Raw genomic sequence first — 17,537 nt, forward strand, 5'->3', positions numbered from 1 at the left:
TTGACTCTAACTTCAACTGGATGATGAAGGGCATTGATCAATGATAATTTACACCAGAAAGCAGAGAAATTTTCCAAGCTGAGGGTATTTTGTACATTATTCCAGGCGTTTGCTGCTGAAAAACAAGAAATAGTGGAGAGTTGCAAATGAGGATCTGTGAGTTGGCCCTGCGATGGACTGGTGACCCGTTCAGGGTGTAGAATGATATAAACTAGACACACTCAGAGAGCGCAGACCTCTGCCAGGTCATGTTTTTGCCAATGATTGTGGGCATTGTGTTTGTGTTAGAAGCTCTAATAGCAAAACCTTCCCTGTATCTCTCCATCGTAAAGAGTCCAGACGGTGACCTGGATCACCCCTAAAATATAATCACTTGTTTCTTTTTCCATTTCTGAGATTTCCGGAAAAAAAATTGCCAAAATCCATCCATAACTTTGTGAGTTATGTTGTTAACAGAAAGACAAACCAACACCGCAGAATGCATGATGTCCGAATGGCTCAGTACATGTAGGCATGCCAAGAGATACGACAAAACTGAATGAATAAATGATCAATATGTGAAATAAAATTACTTATTGCCCAAACAAATCAGCATAACGCCAACTGTAAGGAAGAAAGTAATGAAAAAATAGAATAAATCTTGTATAAAATGCTGATGAACCGTTTCATTCATCATATGGACGACACCGCTGTTCCAGCTCTCTGCCTTTTAAAATACCAAAATATAACATTGTCCTTTGTACCAGCAGAAATGCTAAATCTTAGTTTAGCACACACAATATCCTCTGACCTTTTAAAAGAAAGCACATAATGCATTACAAAGCAGAAAACAGCTTGGCTCTGTCTCTTTGTATGTTCATGCAGCATCCTGTTACATCTGTTACATAAAGCCTGGCTCTCGGGGTCATGATGTGCTGGGAAAACATTTGGGTTTTTGTATCTGCAAGGCAACCCTTCACCCACAAATAATTTCAGCATGTGCCCGAGCTGGGAGCTCAAAGCGGTGCGTATAAATACTGCAAGTAATAAAACAGGAGGAACTCGTTTTATGTCACCTCAAACTTTTTCAAAGAAGTGCATTTCTACATGTGATAAAAATACTTCCGACCTTTAACGCAGGAACATTAACGCTTCCGAACAGCTTAATAGTAACACAAGTAGGGTAATGATTTTAGGGAGGAAGACAACAAGAAGACAATTATGTTGCTAAAAATTGTTTCTTTCCTCCGGTGTGCTTTGAATCAGAGCATTAGCTTCCCTTCTGGTCTTAAATGGCCCTGCATTGGATGCTCCTGACTGAGCCTTGTGTTGTCCAAATTTAAACACAACAGTGAAGCGGGAACACTAAATTAAAAGTGTGGTTTGAGCATCCTGCAAGCTTCTCTCATCACAATCCATCTCAACCAATCTGACAGTCTTAAGCTTGTTGTTGTGTTACATCCAACACCATCCACAAATATTCAGCTCGACTCCCATCCATCCGGCATCAAAAGCAACATTTCCTGCCATTAAATAAAAGGAATGCATCCATCTTTCTGAGAAACAGCAGCTTCAAGTGATTCTGCATCTCTTCAGCGCGGTATAGCATCGGGAGAAAAATGCCCCAGTCATGTGTGGGACTGTGTGAAAAGGTGGCTAAATTTACCATCAGCTGTTGAGTGAGCTTGCTAACCTTTCTGAGGTCCTCTGAGTGGAGGTAAAACACTACCACACAATGGCATGAAAACACACAGAGAAACACAAAGAGGCCCACTCATACACACAGGTGCAAACAAAAGAACTATTCTGGTGGAGCTTGCAGACGACAAATGGCTCTAATCTACACCTAAAATGGAGGCACAGCCCACAGAACTTATCAAAAATGGTTGAAAAGCCACCCTTGTGCTTGTACAGCACTTTGAAACGTTGCAGTCTGCACACACTTTAGAAATAGGAAGAGGCTCATCCCAAAAAGTTCATTCATTCATTCATTTGGGCGGCTGTAGCTCAGGAGGAAGAGCAGTTGTCCTTCAACTGGAAAGTTGGGGGGTTGATTCCAGGCTTCCCAGAATGCCAAAGTGTCCTAGGGCAAGACACTGAACCCCAAGCTGCCCCCCTATCGGGGTATGAGTGTGTTAAATGAGTGTGTGTATGAATGGGTGAATGTGACAAGGAGTGTAAAGTGCTTTGAGTGGTCTGCATGACTAGAAAAGCGTTATATAAGTACAAGTCCATTTTCCAAACCGCTTAATCCAATTCAGGGTTGCAGAGAAGCTGGAGCCTATCCCAGCTGTCTTTTGGGCGAAGGCAGGGTACACCCTGGACAGCTCGCCAGTCCATCGCAGTCCCAAAAAGTTAAAACGTTAAATCTACACATGCAAAGTGATGAGTAGCTTCTGAGAACCGACTCTCAGTTTTCACTGCATGATCTCCAGCTGGCTCTTTGCAGACTGGTACACCGCGTAAACACACAACTGTATCCGTTTTCAGAAACATCCCAAATGTATCCCATTAACTTAAACCGGAGAATCCTTTTCTATAATGTCAAAACATTATTCTATCAGGCAGTCATGCTAGTTAGCCACTTTTCAACAATTATGCTGGAGGATGAAACAACTTAATCACTTTAGCATGGAGCCACAGATCAAGTTAAATGATGCTGTCAGGCCTTTGCACAGCAGCTGTGTTGACTCTCCCTTCTTCCCGTAAATGTTCTCACCCCATCATTTCTAATTTACCGCAGAAAATATCTGGATAAAAATGGAACGTATCCTGATCTAGATGCAAGTGGCTTCCATAAAGCTGTCATGGATAATGAAGCCACTTTTACCAGGAGGTGTTGCTGTTTATCATGCCCCGTGTAAGCTATTCTAAAACTCCACTGCCGCAGCCCAGATCACTGCTGCAACACACATTGAGTGTTATCACCACGCTGAATGGACGTTATCGCCCTTCTGAAATATACGGCCGTGCTGTTCGCCTCCTCGGAGGCTCAGCCAGGCGTCACCTATCGTCATGATTGGTAATAAACTGGAAGCTACTGTAACGTCTGATAATTAGCGTTACGATGACCAAATCTGGATATAACAACCACCTTCAGCTGCTTGTCTGTTTAGAATCTATGATATTTAGGCTCTATACATGGAATGCACTCCATGTCTCTTATATATGGAGTCTCACAAGTCTCAAAATTGGCCCAAATGTGAATATAGGAATGTCTGCATCTATATAACATGGATGATACAGATGTTCAGGAGGAATAAAAGGAGTCCTCACAGACTGCCGATCTGTGTTTGTCATCAAGTTGGTGTCTGAAGCCATTTTTACCTACAAACCTTCTTTTCCACATCATCTTCCTCAAATAATACACATGACTACACAGATTGTGAAGGCGACCTCCTCTGGTTTAACAGTTTTAGTGCATCACACTGTGAAAGGTTCTTAGATCAATTTCAAGTAATGACATATTTCCACAGCTTACTGTCAAAGTATCTGCAGTAAAAGTGACAAATAGATGGTGCGAATTTAAAGAAAACAAACAAAAAAAAAACTTGAACAAAAAGGTTATAAACTGTCTTGATGTGATAAATGGACCAAAAAGAAGTCTTTACTGGTCAGTTTTCAGGATGTTGGGTACATGTAAAAGGATGTATTTTAGACCAAAAACTACCAAGTGTTCGCATAAATTTACAAAAAGGCAAAAGAAAATAGATTTTCACTGTTCCAGTATAATTTTGACCTCAGCTCTGACTTGAATGACTGTTTTATTTCACCATCTAATGTTGTTGTTGCTGCAGTGTCCGAACACAAAGTTCATATCTCAGAGGAATCCCCGGCTTGCCGTTAACAGATGGCCTTGGATGCGAACAGGCTGAACTACTGGGTCGTCCCCTCAGTCTAAATCTAAACCGGACTAGTCTAAAGTATTGGGACGTCTTCTTTTACATGCACCTGAACTTCAACATGTCATTAGTATGGAACTGTCCTGCCCGCTACAGCTAATACAGCTTCTACTCCTCTAAGGCAGGAGTGTGTTGGTGGGCATTCATTGGCGGATTTTAGAAATTTGGGGCCCAGGCAAAGGCAGGCATGGGGCCCTATGGTAAATATTATGCTTTCTTCTCCACTACTGAATATTATTTGCGTTGCTAACAAACAGCCAGTGAAAAGTCTCTTTGCTGACTGAGAGGACTGTGTATAATGACAGGGAAGGGTTGCTTCATTTGATGGTACGAACTGATCATTTATTGTGACAAGTCATTCTTTAAGTTACAGATCAACTCACTGACCGCATCACACACACACACACACACACACACACACACACACACACACACACACACACACACACACACACACACACACACACACACAGATCACATTCGGTATTAGTGCGTGGGCCTATATACTAGAAGGGGGGGAGGGGAGGTCAAGACACACATGATATAATAATCATTCTGCTGACAGTTTAACAAATGCATTTTAATCAAAAACATAATTTTTGTTAATAAGAAGTAACTAAGTAATAAATAACTAACAACTAATAATAAAAAAAAACTTGTATGACTAATTTTATGGGGCCCTAAAGAACTGGGGGCCCTAGGCAACCGCCTAGTTTTGCCTAATAGTAAGTCTGCCCCTGTGGGCATTTTTATCACCCTCTGTAAGCCCCAAAGGCAGGAGTGTCCAGCTCGGGTCCTCAAGGGGAACGGTATTTTCAATGTAACCCTGCTCCAACACATTTGACTCAAATGAAATATCTATTTTCAGTGCTGACTTAAACTAAACCAACTGTGTGATCACTTTTAACATGTTTTTTTTTTTATCTTAATGCCATCTTATATGTTTTACTCTTTTTGATTGTTTTTGTTGTTTTATTGTATTATATATTCTTTCTTCATCTGCATGAAGACTACGGATGCAAATTAGGTTGTAAGCTATAATCCGGTTAACATCTGTTGCTGATGTCCATTAATACACATTGTCCCGATGAAATAAACAAATAATAAAAATTCAACTAAATGAGTCATTGTGCAGAACGTCACATGCTCCTGGATCATTTGAGTCGGGTGTTTTGAAGCAGGGACACACTAAAAACTTTAGGGACTGACTCTGGACATCCTTGCATCGAGGGCTTCTGTTGAGTTGAAGTCAGGACTCCGTAGTCATCATTAAATCAGACGTTTAATGATTTAAAAGGGTGTCAAAATACTTATAATATGGTGTGCATTTTGCCTAAACCTAACCACACAGAAAGTAATGGATGTGAAGTCATCTTTCTACCACCTTTAATTGTAGATTTTTTTTCTTATTTATAGATAATAATCACTAAATCCTCCAGGAGGTGGAGAAATGCAGCACATAAACCATATGTGTAGATAAATGATAACTTCTAAAGGCTTTTAAGTTTTTATCATCTTTAAAACAAATTCAACAGAACATTTTTAGCATTTGTTTAGCTAATTTCTTCTTTTTTTTGCTTTAATTTACTCCTATCCTGTGTATTTATTACTTATATGTGTAGATAGATGATAACTTCTAAAGGCTTTTCAAGTGTTTAACATCTTTAAAACAAATTCAACTGAACATTTTTAGCATTTGTTTAATTTCTTCATATCCAATTTCTTTATTTGCTTTAATTTACTGCTATTAGTGTATTTATTACTCATATTTAACTTTTTAAAAATATTTAATAGTATTTTTATTTCATTCCAATGTTTTTATTTTGTCATTTCTCCTGTATTTATTTTGTTTTTATATATTTTTTAAATATTTTTTATATTATTTACATAATTAAATATGATTGATATAATTATATAATCAACATTTTAAAGGGTTAAATGCCTAAAAGTTAAGAGATTGTGTCTTCAAATTCAGAGAGGATAACCACTTTCATCCAAACCTGAAAGACTATAAATGAAAATATTTAGCTGTTTTGCCAAATAGAAATAAATAAAACCATTTAAGTAATTAATTACCCATAACATGACAAATTATTTAACTAATCATTTAAAGCACTAAGATCATTTCTGGTATACAAAAAAGACACATAATAATAATTAAAAAAGAACAGAATACATAAACTGCTTTGATATTTTAATTTTAAAAAATGAAAAAGATGCATTAGAGCGATCATTTCGTTTCATTTCTCTGCCCACTGGATCCTGTTTCTGGCATACCTGAGGCTACAACCTATCCCAGCATGCACTGGGCTGATAGCAGGACACTGGGAAGGCTGCCAGTTCATTGCAGGTTGAACATCCACATCAGGCAGACATCCACTCACGCTCACATTCATACCTATGAGCAATGTAGAGTTTCCACTCTGCCTGACTTGTGCATCATTGCAGTGTGGGTGGAAACAAGAGAAAACCCACACAAACGTGCAAACTGAGTACAGAAAAGGATCAAACTTGGGTCCTCTCTCTGCAAGATGAAACACTGAACTACATCTCTTTAGGACTGAAGAAGCAGGTGTCCACAACAAAAAACTGACCTCAACTCATCTTCCTGGTTAAATAAAAAGACTACATGGCTTGTGAAGCTAAATTTATTATTTCTGCGCAGATTAATTTTATTGATTACATCCTCGCATAACTGTATGTTAACGAAAATGTCAAGTTGATGTTTTATCACAACTAATTTTGACTACATGTAATTCAATTTCGCAACATGAACAAATTCATTTTACCAATTTCTTTTCCGTCAAATGAAAAGTTAATCATTATTAAATTGTTACCGTAAAGCAAATCTGGAAAAACAACTTATTTCATTCTAAATTTTAATAAATTCTGTTTTTCCATCAAAATACAGCATGCATTTAGAGGAGGAAAAGCAAAAGCTTGTTAGTAAAAACTGCCAAACACCCAGAGGTCAACACACTCAAAGTCTGATGAATTCCCACCGCCGACAAATAGGCTGAAGATGTGAAAAAATATCAAACTACAATATATCATCAACTGTAACTCTATTAGAAGATTCTCTCAGGTGTTGATGAACACAAATCCTTCTTTAATAAATACAAAATTACACATCTTTATGACTAAAACTGCACTTCCAACTTGTTTTGATGGCACCTTGACAATTCATTGTGTACATTCCTAAAGCCATCGTGACCCTGCAGCATCCCTAGGCTGAGAAACTGAACTTCGCAACATATTTTAAGCCCTTGGCTTTGATAAGTTTTGGTTCACAACATCTGGATTTCATAACACTGGCTGTGTTGAACAAACGGCATGGATAACTTAGCAAAAAAATGCATTATGACCTCTACAGGATGGTGCGACGACAGAAAGTTAGGTTTTTCAGTATAAAAATTATTTTATTTCTCATTATGACAAAAAAAAACGGACTCTGAACTCTCCAATAGGCAGCGCAAGTGGGAAAATCGGTCAGTTTAGTAGCATAAATAACCAATAACCCACCCGGCTGCAGCCTGGAGATTGGGGCAGGGCTGGATATTGGGCGGGGTTGGCGATCTGATGGGCGTGACTGGATGTCAAAGGGGCATGGTTATAGTTAGGGTTAATCCAATCAAAATGTTGAGGGGGAGGCCAGCCCCGCCTCATTCTCCAGGCAGCAGCCAAGACCCTTTCTTAAGGGCCTCCTCTGAGGGAGGTACAGGACGGTGACAATACAAAATGTTTGACTTTTTCAGTGTAAATATTCTCCCATGTCTTATAAGTCATTCTTATATTTAGCTTTCTTTTTTTTTTTTTTTTTATAATAAACTGCAATTGTTATTTTGCTCCAAAACACAAAATAATGCAGATTTGCACTGACTTTTACTGGCTTTAGAGCTCTCAGAGAAGAGAAAGGATAAAACTGGACACTGAATTCTCCATTAGGCAGTGTAAAGGGTGAAAATCTGCTAGTTCGATAGCATGCTTTAAGGTCTGCCTGTGGGGGAGGTACAGGATTGTGCTATTTTCAGAGTAAATATTCTTTGATTTCTTAAATCATTTTTGTATTTAGCAACATGTGAAATAAATTGCAAGGGTTATTTTGCTCCACAACACAAAATGTTGTCAATGAAAATATTGTACAATGTCTATGTTGTTTCTGACTTCCAGAGAAACAATGTCTGTATGGTACATCATCATGTTCATATTAAACACATTCAACTCGGTGTACTTAAACACTGTTAAGAGGAAAATGGAAAGCGTTTTGTCTTTTCACTTCCCTACTTCCAAAGAGTTTTACATGCCCATTTCTTCACACTAAAGGAGAGAAAACAAAACAACAGAATAAGAATGAACTCCCACATCTCACCTTGCAAAAATACAATTTGTATAATAAAGTTCAAGATATTTCTAATAGTTTTTTTTCTTTTTCCTTTCAAGTTAGTGGACTCTCCCTTCCTGAGACCTACACTGTAGTGAGCTTCTGGAGTAGCTCTGGTATAAATGAATGAAGCTAAAACTAAATGTTTCAATAGAGAAGCATCCATCCATCTATTGCTGCTTATCTAATGTTGGATTGAGGGAGCAGCAGCCTGACTTACCCCTTCTCCGCCACCAGACCCCACCAGGGGTCATCCGCTCACACCACGACCCTTAATAATATCATATTTACTATAGAAGCTAATATCAGATTGGATGCTATCACTTCTGCAAATCTTATGAACCAACCATATCCAGAGGGATATCATTATTCCAGATTGGCAGCCCTCTGATTGGCTCAGGAGAGAGGAGGCAGCTCGTCCTGACCTTTACGCTGAATCCCAAAAAAATCAATCAAAAGCCAAGCCATTCTCTCTCTCTGCACAAACACATTGAGTCATTACACTCGGGCTTCGCAGCAGAATTGAATTCCCCACCTACCCAAAGTCCAGCTGAACCTAAAAAGCCACTCCTCCCAGCGACTCTGTTCCAGTAGCCCTCATGTAAATCTCCCAGTATCACTGAAGCACTCAAGGTAAGGGCTCTGGGATTCTTTAAGAAAAAAAAAAAAGCTAGTTTTGTGTTGAGCAACAAAATACAGAAAAGAGGACCAGCTGGAGACAGAACTCAGTCCACTGAAGCTGAAGAAAAACACAAAGACTGACAACGAAACTGGACTGAGAATTTATGATTCTTTGCTAAAAATACACCATCGAACCTTCAAGGCAATTCATAAACCAGTAAGAAATAGTTTACGGTGCTGGGCTATAAAACCAAGCTGCCCATCATAATAGTCAGTTTATGTTGCAGACTTTTGTGGCCAAGGATATAAAAATGCTCCAGAGGTGGAAAAGGATGCATCTCCAGTACAGTATCATTTTATCTCAGAACCTTCGAGGGAGGAAGAACTTCCGCTTGTCATGCTGATGGACTGAATCCTGCTTCTGATTACTCCATTTCATGACAGATGCTAAACTGTCCTTAATTATATCTATTTTACATAATTGAAAATGCTTACACATAAATAAGTATTTTATTTTAGACCTAAAAGAGATGACTGATAGAAGAAACGTTTCAGTACAGTAGACATATTTAAACCAAAAAAGAAAAGTTTGAAACAGCAAAAAAAAACTTTTCACTTTTTTTTTTCCAGTCACTGCTTTCAGAATGAGCCACAAACTGGGTAAAAAAAAACTCAAAACATGGTCAGGATATATGTTAGAAATAGCAAGAGAATCAATGGTAAAGATGCAATCTGTAAAAACTTGCGGAGTAGTTTACTGGTAGCTAGCTGGGACCTGATGGGTGCATCATGAAACACTGCGGCTCTGCTTCTGTGGACGTTGAATTTATTGTGAATTTGCTGTAACTTCTACATAACTGTGCATCTGACTCTCCGACTAACATTCAGGGAAAAACCATGCAATGTTTTAGAGCATCATGTGACCGCTACGTTTTCCTTAACAGCACCGTGTCACGCGCCAGCAACATGAGAATAACCTGCCAGCCGTTTTCATGGCTGATAAAACAAAGACATGCAGGAGGACAAAAGTAGAGGAACAGAAGGAGAGACAGAAATAAATCACGTCTGAATCAGGTGTGTAAAGTTCAGAAGTGCTGCTGTAAAAGCACAGTTTCTGGTTTATCTAGTTATTTCAGTTTAATTTTTTAAAGTTCAGTAAAAAGGAAAAGCCGTTTCTCCTCAGTCAAACAGAAAAATGTTTTTTTTAAAACACATTTTAAAGGTTTGATAGGAAGACTGTTTACATGACCATCATAATCTGAAAACTGGGAGCAACCAGATCATTGCAGTTTTTAACTCTGATGCACGTCTGAAACATAATACTGAAAACCACATTGATTACTCTGACACCATTGTGCAGGAACAGCAAGTACTCTGCAGGCTTATTTACTCCTAAATTAGCATATTAATGCTAATGTGTCTGCATGTTAAGATCATGTTAAACAAAGATAAGATGTTTTAAAAAATAGCAGGAAGTTACATCACTTTCATTTTACAAACTCTGAAAAAATCTGATTATAGACTGGAAAATGTAGACAAGGGGTTATAGATTATTGCTTTTCATAAATCCACTTAGATGTGTTGTATCCAGTTTTACACTTATCTGATTATTCCAAGTTATCCAGATGATGATGGTCATGTAAACGGTCTGCTATGCAGACATTTGATCCCATTCTTCTTGTTTAAAAGCTCAACTTGGCTAAATGGTAGAATGTGTTAAAATAGTGAAGGAGACGATAAAGGTACAAGGTAAGACCTGGTGTTCTTGCAGCACATCGAGTAAAACGCTCTGTAAAAATACCTAAATGTGTACAAATACGACGCAACATGACTTGCCATGATGTAACTATGAATTTGAAGCCACCATTGATGTCATGGTGCATTGCGCAACTTTCCAACCTTAAAACACAGACTTCAGGGCAGGTTTGACGCCACAGTAACATCAGTTCTGTGAATTTCTGGAGCTTTTGCTGTCCAGAAGCATCCTGAGGCGGAGATACAACTATTCATTAGGGCTGCACGACATTGGGACAAAACGGACATTGCGATTTTTTTCTAACCCTGCAGGAATTTTCAACAGATGACTTGAATCGCACTTTAAGTTATGCTGCAATCCTGCCATCTTGTTGACTGTGAACCTGCACGGATCTCCTCTTTTTGTGCATTTTATAAACATGGTTTTTGTCTGATCTGAGAAATGTTTCATTCGATCATGTTTTATTTACGACTGCTCGCATGAGAACAGTTATAAACAGAAAAGGAAAGTCTGCAGGACACTTCGACATCATGTTAGTTTGCTCCCAGCGCTGCAGGACCTGCGATGTGACGATCGCACATATGTACACCACGATGAGGATGTTGAAATAACATATTGTGTAGCTTTTAAGGCTGTGACAATATTCGATTTAAATTGCGATTCTCACAATTCTTCAATATTGCTGATTTTTTTAGATTAAAAACAAAAGAAATGTATAAAAAAAAAATGTTTGCTTGTCATTTTTCTTCATTTCAATGAGGAAAAAACAACACAGTATCCTGACCATTGTTTTGCTGCTATAATGCTGAAGAAGACAAGTAAAAAGTTCAATAAAAACAGTAAAAATTAGAAAAAAAATTCATGGTGTATTTATTATATTCATTTGAGAAAAAAAAAACAATTTTTTTAACAAAAAAAATCTATTTTAAAATTGTGAAAAAAAATCCCGATTTACAATTTTTCGATTCGATTTTCCCACCTCTAGTGGCTTTACTGCAGGTATTGATTCTGAGTTTAGCTTGAAGCACTGCGTCACATGCTAGCAAGTAGATATAAACACATCCGCCATTTTAACCATGTGGCAGATTCTGCAAAGAGTCATTTTCAGAAAAACAGACGAAAAGAAGAAGAGGAAGAGAACAAGAGATAAAACTAGACAACATCAGACTGTATTTTACTGGCAGGAGAAATCTTACAGTCCAGGTAGGACTCAAGATGGATCCCCAGTTTGCCAACAACAGGGGGCGTATCACCAGGGCCGGATTAAAAGTGCAGAGGCCCCTGGGCTCAGAGCGTCCCATGGCCCCTCCTTCCCCACCGCAACATTGTGAAAATTGTGAATGATACACTTAGAAAAGAAATTTCTAACATCTCTGAGCCAGTGGTACCAATAGCAACACACCAGACCAATGTTTTTCAACCACTGTGCCGTGGCACATTAATGGGCCCTGAGAGATTATCAGGTGTGCTCTGAGAAATTGCTCAATTTTACCTCATTGGTCTAAAAAACAGCCAAAGAGGCCTCAGTGAAAAATAATGAAATTCCTTATTCTTGTGTTTATCTGATTTCTATTTAAGTGGCTTTGACCTGACAGACTTTCTATTAATAATATGGACTTTAAAAAAAAAAAAAAAAAAGATTTGGTTTGTGTTGTGCCTTGTGATTTTTCAGTGAAAAATGTGTGCCTTGGCTCGAAAAAGGTTGAAAAAAAACATATTAGACATTGTGGTGTAACTATCTGGCTTTTATGTACATTTTGTTCCATGTCCAAGCTGCTGGTCTCTTCCGTACGTGGGCCCATAATGCTCATTGGATAATCCAGCCTTGCGAATCACTGAGATAGGTGCTAAAGTTGTGTTGTGAGTCTTTCATAAAGTACAGCTTGGGTATAATGGTGTGAATGTATGCTACATCTTCCAGTTGGAGTTTTTTTTAAAATGCTCTTGCTTGAAAGATAAAATGGTAAAAACTTCAAATAATTAAAAAACACATATTGAGAGCGGGCTGCACGGTGGCATGGTGGTTAGCACTCACAGCAAGAAGGTCGTTGGTTCGATCCTTGGCTGGGGTAAGGTTTGGTCAGTGGCCTTTCTGTGTGGAGTTTGCACACAGGTTCTCTCTGGGTACTCCGGCTTCCTCCCACCATCCAAAGACATGCATGTTAGGTTGATTAGGTACTCTCAATGGCCCCTAGGAGTGAATGTGAGTGGTTGTTTGTCTCTGTGTGGCCCTGCGATGGACTGGCGAGCTGTCCAGGGTGCCTTTCACCCAAAGACTGCTGGGATAGGCTCCAGCTTCTCTGCGACCCTGAAGTGGACTAAGCGGTTTGGAAAATGAATGAATGAATTTTTTTTTTATTAAAATGGACACATTAGTTGGTGTCTGCTTTGCTGCTATTGATTGAAATCTATAATAAATAATAAATAACCATCCTTATTTTAGTTCCTTCCACATGCTAATAATTCCAGTATAACGTGAGCCCAATGAAAAGAAAGCCTGCAGAAGCCTTCTTAAGTTTCCGTCTGCGAACCAGAATAATGACATCACTGATACTTCCTGACACCATTACATGACTGGCTGGGGGGGGGCTGGGGGGATTCTCTCGAAAGCTAAAGACGCGTTCTGGTTTGACATTTAGAAGTACTGACTTTCCTCGTCTGGAGGGGATTGGGCCGGCAAATTTAAAAATGTCCCTGAACTTAAGACAGAAGGTTCTTTGATTTGCAAAACTTGAGACGATGACAGCGATCACTGCTGTCACCATCAGTGGAGACGCTCTCCAGCTGGAGATCTGGGCCCTTCGCGAGCAAATCGCTTCTCCCATGCGCTAATCGCTGGTCAACTAAGCTGCCAAGTTGACACAACACTCCAAAAAAGCCGCCGCAAAAACGCGTCTCTGGGACGGACTGGAGAATGAATGGGCTTTCTCCTCTGACAGATCCGCTAGTGCACAGGGATGGGTGAATTTCGCACATGCTGTACAGTAATGGTCTAACAGATGATGGTTCTTGGCACAGCCTGAGAAGTGAAGGGGTGTAAGACAGCCCCTTATGTCACATGAGAGAAAGAGGGATGGAGAGGGGAGAGAAGAAGAGTGCTGCAGTGCATCGGTGGTGTGCTGTCTCTTTAACTACGGTCATGCTTGACAGGAGCTGCTGTATCAAACTACTGTAAAATCAACAAGGCCGGGGACGGCTGCCTGCTTCCATAGAGTCCATCTGCACTCATGGAAACGTCCATCGTAGAGAAAATGAAAGAGGGAGCGAGAGAGGAGACAGCGTGGAGGTAGAAAAGCATGTGTGGGTGGTTCAGCGTGAGGGGGGGTCGACCACAGCGTTGCAGAGAAAGAGAAGGAAGGAGAAAGGAAGGAGGTGTGAGTTTAAGTGAGCGAATGAGGGAGAGGAAAGATTAGCTAAGATAGGAAGGCCCATCTCTGCTGCTGCCTGCCTCCCACTAACTGCCTGTTCATGTGAGCCGCTACTTGGCATGACTGCAAATGGCTTGCCTGGTACATTAGCTGAACACACTCGTCAGTGTGGGCTCAGATACATCTGCAAGGCTGTGGAGCCCCCACCTCTTCTCCCGCTATCTGGATCTGTATCTCATCACAAATCAATGTCACACTAATATCAGCCCTCTTACCACATATTTTATCTCTGAATGTTGAGTCACCGTGCAGCAATAAATATCACACAGTGTTACATAATCGCTTCGAGTAACCATGGAGCTTGTAATGTATAGAAGCCGTCTGGAGAGCGTTAAAGTATCTGACCAAAAGATACTCCAGCTTACTTCCATCACTGATTCGGCTGCTTGTTGTTCTCCTGGCTTTAAAATATAAGAAGCAGAAGTGGAATATATCCAAAACGCCGTAAAACGCTTAAATTTGATTACAGCCTAAATACTGCACAACAAATTCAGTCTGAGATCTAAAATGTTTCACTAATTATTATTACTTATAAAATCTAAAGTGAAATTTTAAGATATTGAGTTAAAAATTCTGAATCAAAGCTATAAAACAGAGGTTTCCAACCTTCCAGCAGATGTTCTGAATAAAACTAAACAGCGATTTGTCCCAAAAAACAGAGCTGGAAATGAAACAACACTGCGATCGCACTCAGAGCCATCACTGGCATGTGTGCAAGGTGCGGCACTGTGCTCACAATTTCCTGGCAATGACTCCCAAAGTGGGCTTGAACACACTTCCACACACACACGCACACACACAAGGAAACACAGCGGCAGAGCATCTCAGCAACATTATGCAACCAACTTCTATGGCTGCACTCGCACAAGAGGGCATTTTGGCCATTATCTGCTCCGCTCTGAGGGGATGCAGGCAGAGTGAAAGGAAGCCGGCTGCCTCGCTTAAATTCAGCCTCTCTTTTCATGTGTGGCTCAGATGATGACTCCAGGGTCACTGTGAAGTCCACGACCAGACAGCTTGGTGTTTCACATCCAGATCAGGCTCCATTTTAAAGGCACACATGAGGTTTTATAAAGGGTAAGAGGTCTGATCCACACACACACACACACACACACACACACACACACACGCTCAGCTTCACCCATGCAGTCACATGCGGCACACCTCCACTCTCCTGTACCCACACACTGACTACACACCGCTGTCTTCCTCACACACACACACACACACACACACACACACATATCAGCCTTTATGGTTCTACCCTCCTTGTCAGAGCAGGTACTCACACAAACCACGACCCCCTCAGTCCTCCACAGCTGCTCCAAACTTTACGCTGGCCTTCACATCTCGCTCTGGTCCAACTCCCTCCATCAACCTTTGCTTTTTTTTATTTTTTTCCCCAAATCTAATCACACACACATACACACGCTGCACACGCTTCTCCTGTGTATATGCGAGGCAGCTCACTGCAGCACGCCTGCTCACATATAGCATTAGTCACAGTTGCAGTGCAACGATGGGGAATCTGGCTTTCACCGTGCACTGAAGCGCCTTTCACCCACTCATGCTCAAGTGTGTGAGGGACTGAAAAGACCTGCAAGAATGAAGTAGCCTCTCATTCTGCTCATGTACACATCTCAGTGGCCCAAAGTTTCTGCAGGCAGAGAGGCAGGATGCAGGATGCAGTCAACCCAGCTGCACACTAAAGTCCCTGTTCATGCTAAGCAGGAATAAAAAAATAAACTCTAATCTGTGATGCAGGAACACAGAATACTGATCAGACTGAAGCCTGCAGGTGACATCTGAGCAGTGAGGAGGCGAGTGGGAAGCAGGGCTGTAAACTCCTGGAGAGAGTCATCTGAGGCAGGATCAGGACGTGCTCATTTCAGCTCTCAGACAGAGGAATTCACCCCGCCAGCAGCGCACACGCACACCTTATTACGATACTAGAAGTGCCGCATGCACAGCTCCACACCGACAGACTGGATCCGCGCTGGGGCGCGCGCGTGTGTGCGGGCATCTATCTACAAGGCACTCTGGGCTGTCTCCATGCACCTGTCGGCTGTGGTGCTTCCAGATATTTCACATGATCGAGAGGGGGAGAGGGACAGAGTGACAGGGAGGGATGGTGAGGAGCGAGGGAGGAAGGACAGAACAGGAAGATGCAGAGGGGGTAAAAATAAAAAATATAATAAAAGATGAAAATAATCTGTGGCTTACCTTGAAAGGGAACATAGGACATGTTCCAACAGCATGGAATGTAGGCTTCGCGTCTGACGGGCTCTCCGTGTTCAGAAGTGACGGAAGGAAGCAAATCAATTCATTACAAATAAATCTGGAGGAAATAAATTAAAAAAAATGTGAAAAATAAAATAAAAACACGCGGTTTGCTGCTCTTCACAGATGGAGGCGAACAAGAAGCCAATATTCCTGCCTTATAAAAACTGGCATCATAATCCACGACCGCTCATAAAGCGCGCGGTGCTTTAAAAAAAAGAAATAAATACAGGATGCGGGGATGTGTGCGCGCGCGCGCGCGTGTGTGCGTCTAGTTGCACGCTGCTGCTGAGGTGTGAGGGTGAAGCACGAGCGAGTGTGTGTGAGTGAGAGAGAGAGAGAGAGAGAGAGAGAGAGAGAGAGGGGGAGAAAGGGGGTGGAGGACTGAGCAGGCGCGCGCGCCTGGCTGCGCGGGTTTCTGTGTGTGGGCGCGCCCGTTTTTCATACATCTAGAGCCTATCTTTAGCTTGTGCGTTTTACATTTTGCCATTTCTGTAATCACCTCTTGAAAACGATAGGCTGTTATAATGTTGGTGTGTGTGTGTGTGTGTGTCTGTAAATTACTGCTTCAGGCTGGATAAAGTGCGTCTGCGTGTTGCATATTACTGTATTACCCAGCTACTTTGGTGTTGTATTACTGATCTTTTCAGGGAAACACTCATTCAGGTTGTAAAACAGGAAACATGTTCTGAATAAAAGTTCATTCTGCTTTAACATGACCATGTAAACACCTAGTTCCTAATGCAAAAGTCAACGCAGAATTAAACTTAATTCCGAAGTAAGTGGCTGGTTTATTTGCATTTTAAATGTAAACTGATTAATTCCTTCGTCATGTAAACCTTTATTCCGCTTTGAGTTAATTCCAATTGTTCTGCACATGCTCGTTACCCTGTCCCGATGATGCGCGTATTCCACGCACGTTGTTTTGCCTCTCGTGTTCGGTAGTCTATCTACCTTCTCAGCTGCTGCAAAAAGTGAAGTAGCATGCTCGTGTCAAGCTGGTTCTTCAAAATTATCATCAAAATAACAGAGAAACTGTACTTATTATGTAGTTTTACCATAGACCGTATATGAAAGATGGACGGAGCCTTCGGCGGTAAAAAGTGAAGCCGATGTGGAAGTGCATAAAACTGCAGTTCCCCCTTCATCCTCTAGGGGCTGCAAAACAGAGCGAATCCCCATAGACTCCC

At 40.8% G+C, this 17,537-nt stretch overlaps 1 protein-coding gene across 1 annotated transcript in view; it reads right to left on the reverse strand.

The window, feature by feature from the left end:
* Positions 1-16,312, reverse strand: part of syngap1b (synaptic Ras GTPase activating protein 1b) — a gene marked incomplete at both ends in the record, with an annotated part of 236,922 nt that extends 220,610 nt beyond the window's left edge. The window contains one exon of the mRNA XM_079240840.1: positions 16,291-16,312. Within this exon, the coding sequence (XP_079096966.1) occupies positions 16,291-16,312 (22 nt within the window). The remainder of the gene's footprint in view (positions 1-16,290) is intronic.
* Between the last annotated feature and the right edge of the window lie 1,225 nt (positions 16,313-17,537).

The sequence above is a fragment of the Telmatherina bonti genome, assembly GCF_933228915.1.
Source record: "Telmatherina bonti genome assembly, chromosome: 5".
Lineage (NCBI taxonomy): Eukaryota > Metazoa > Chordata > Actinopteri > Atheriniformes > Telmatherinidae > Telmatherina > Telmatherina bonti.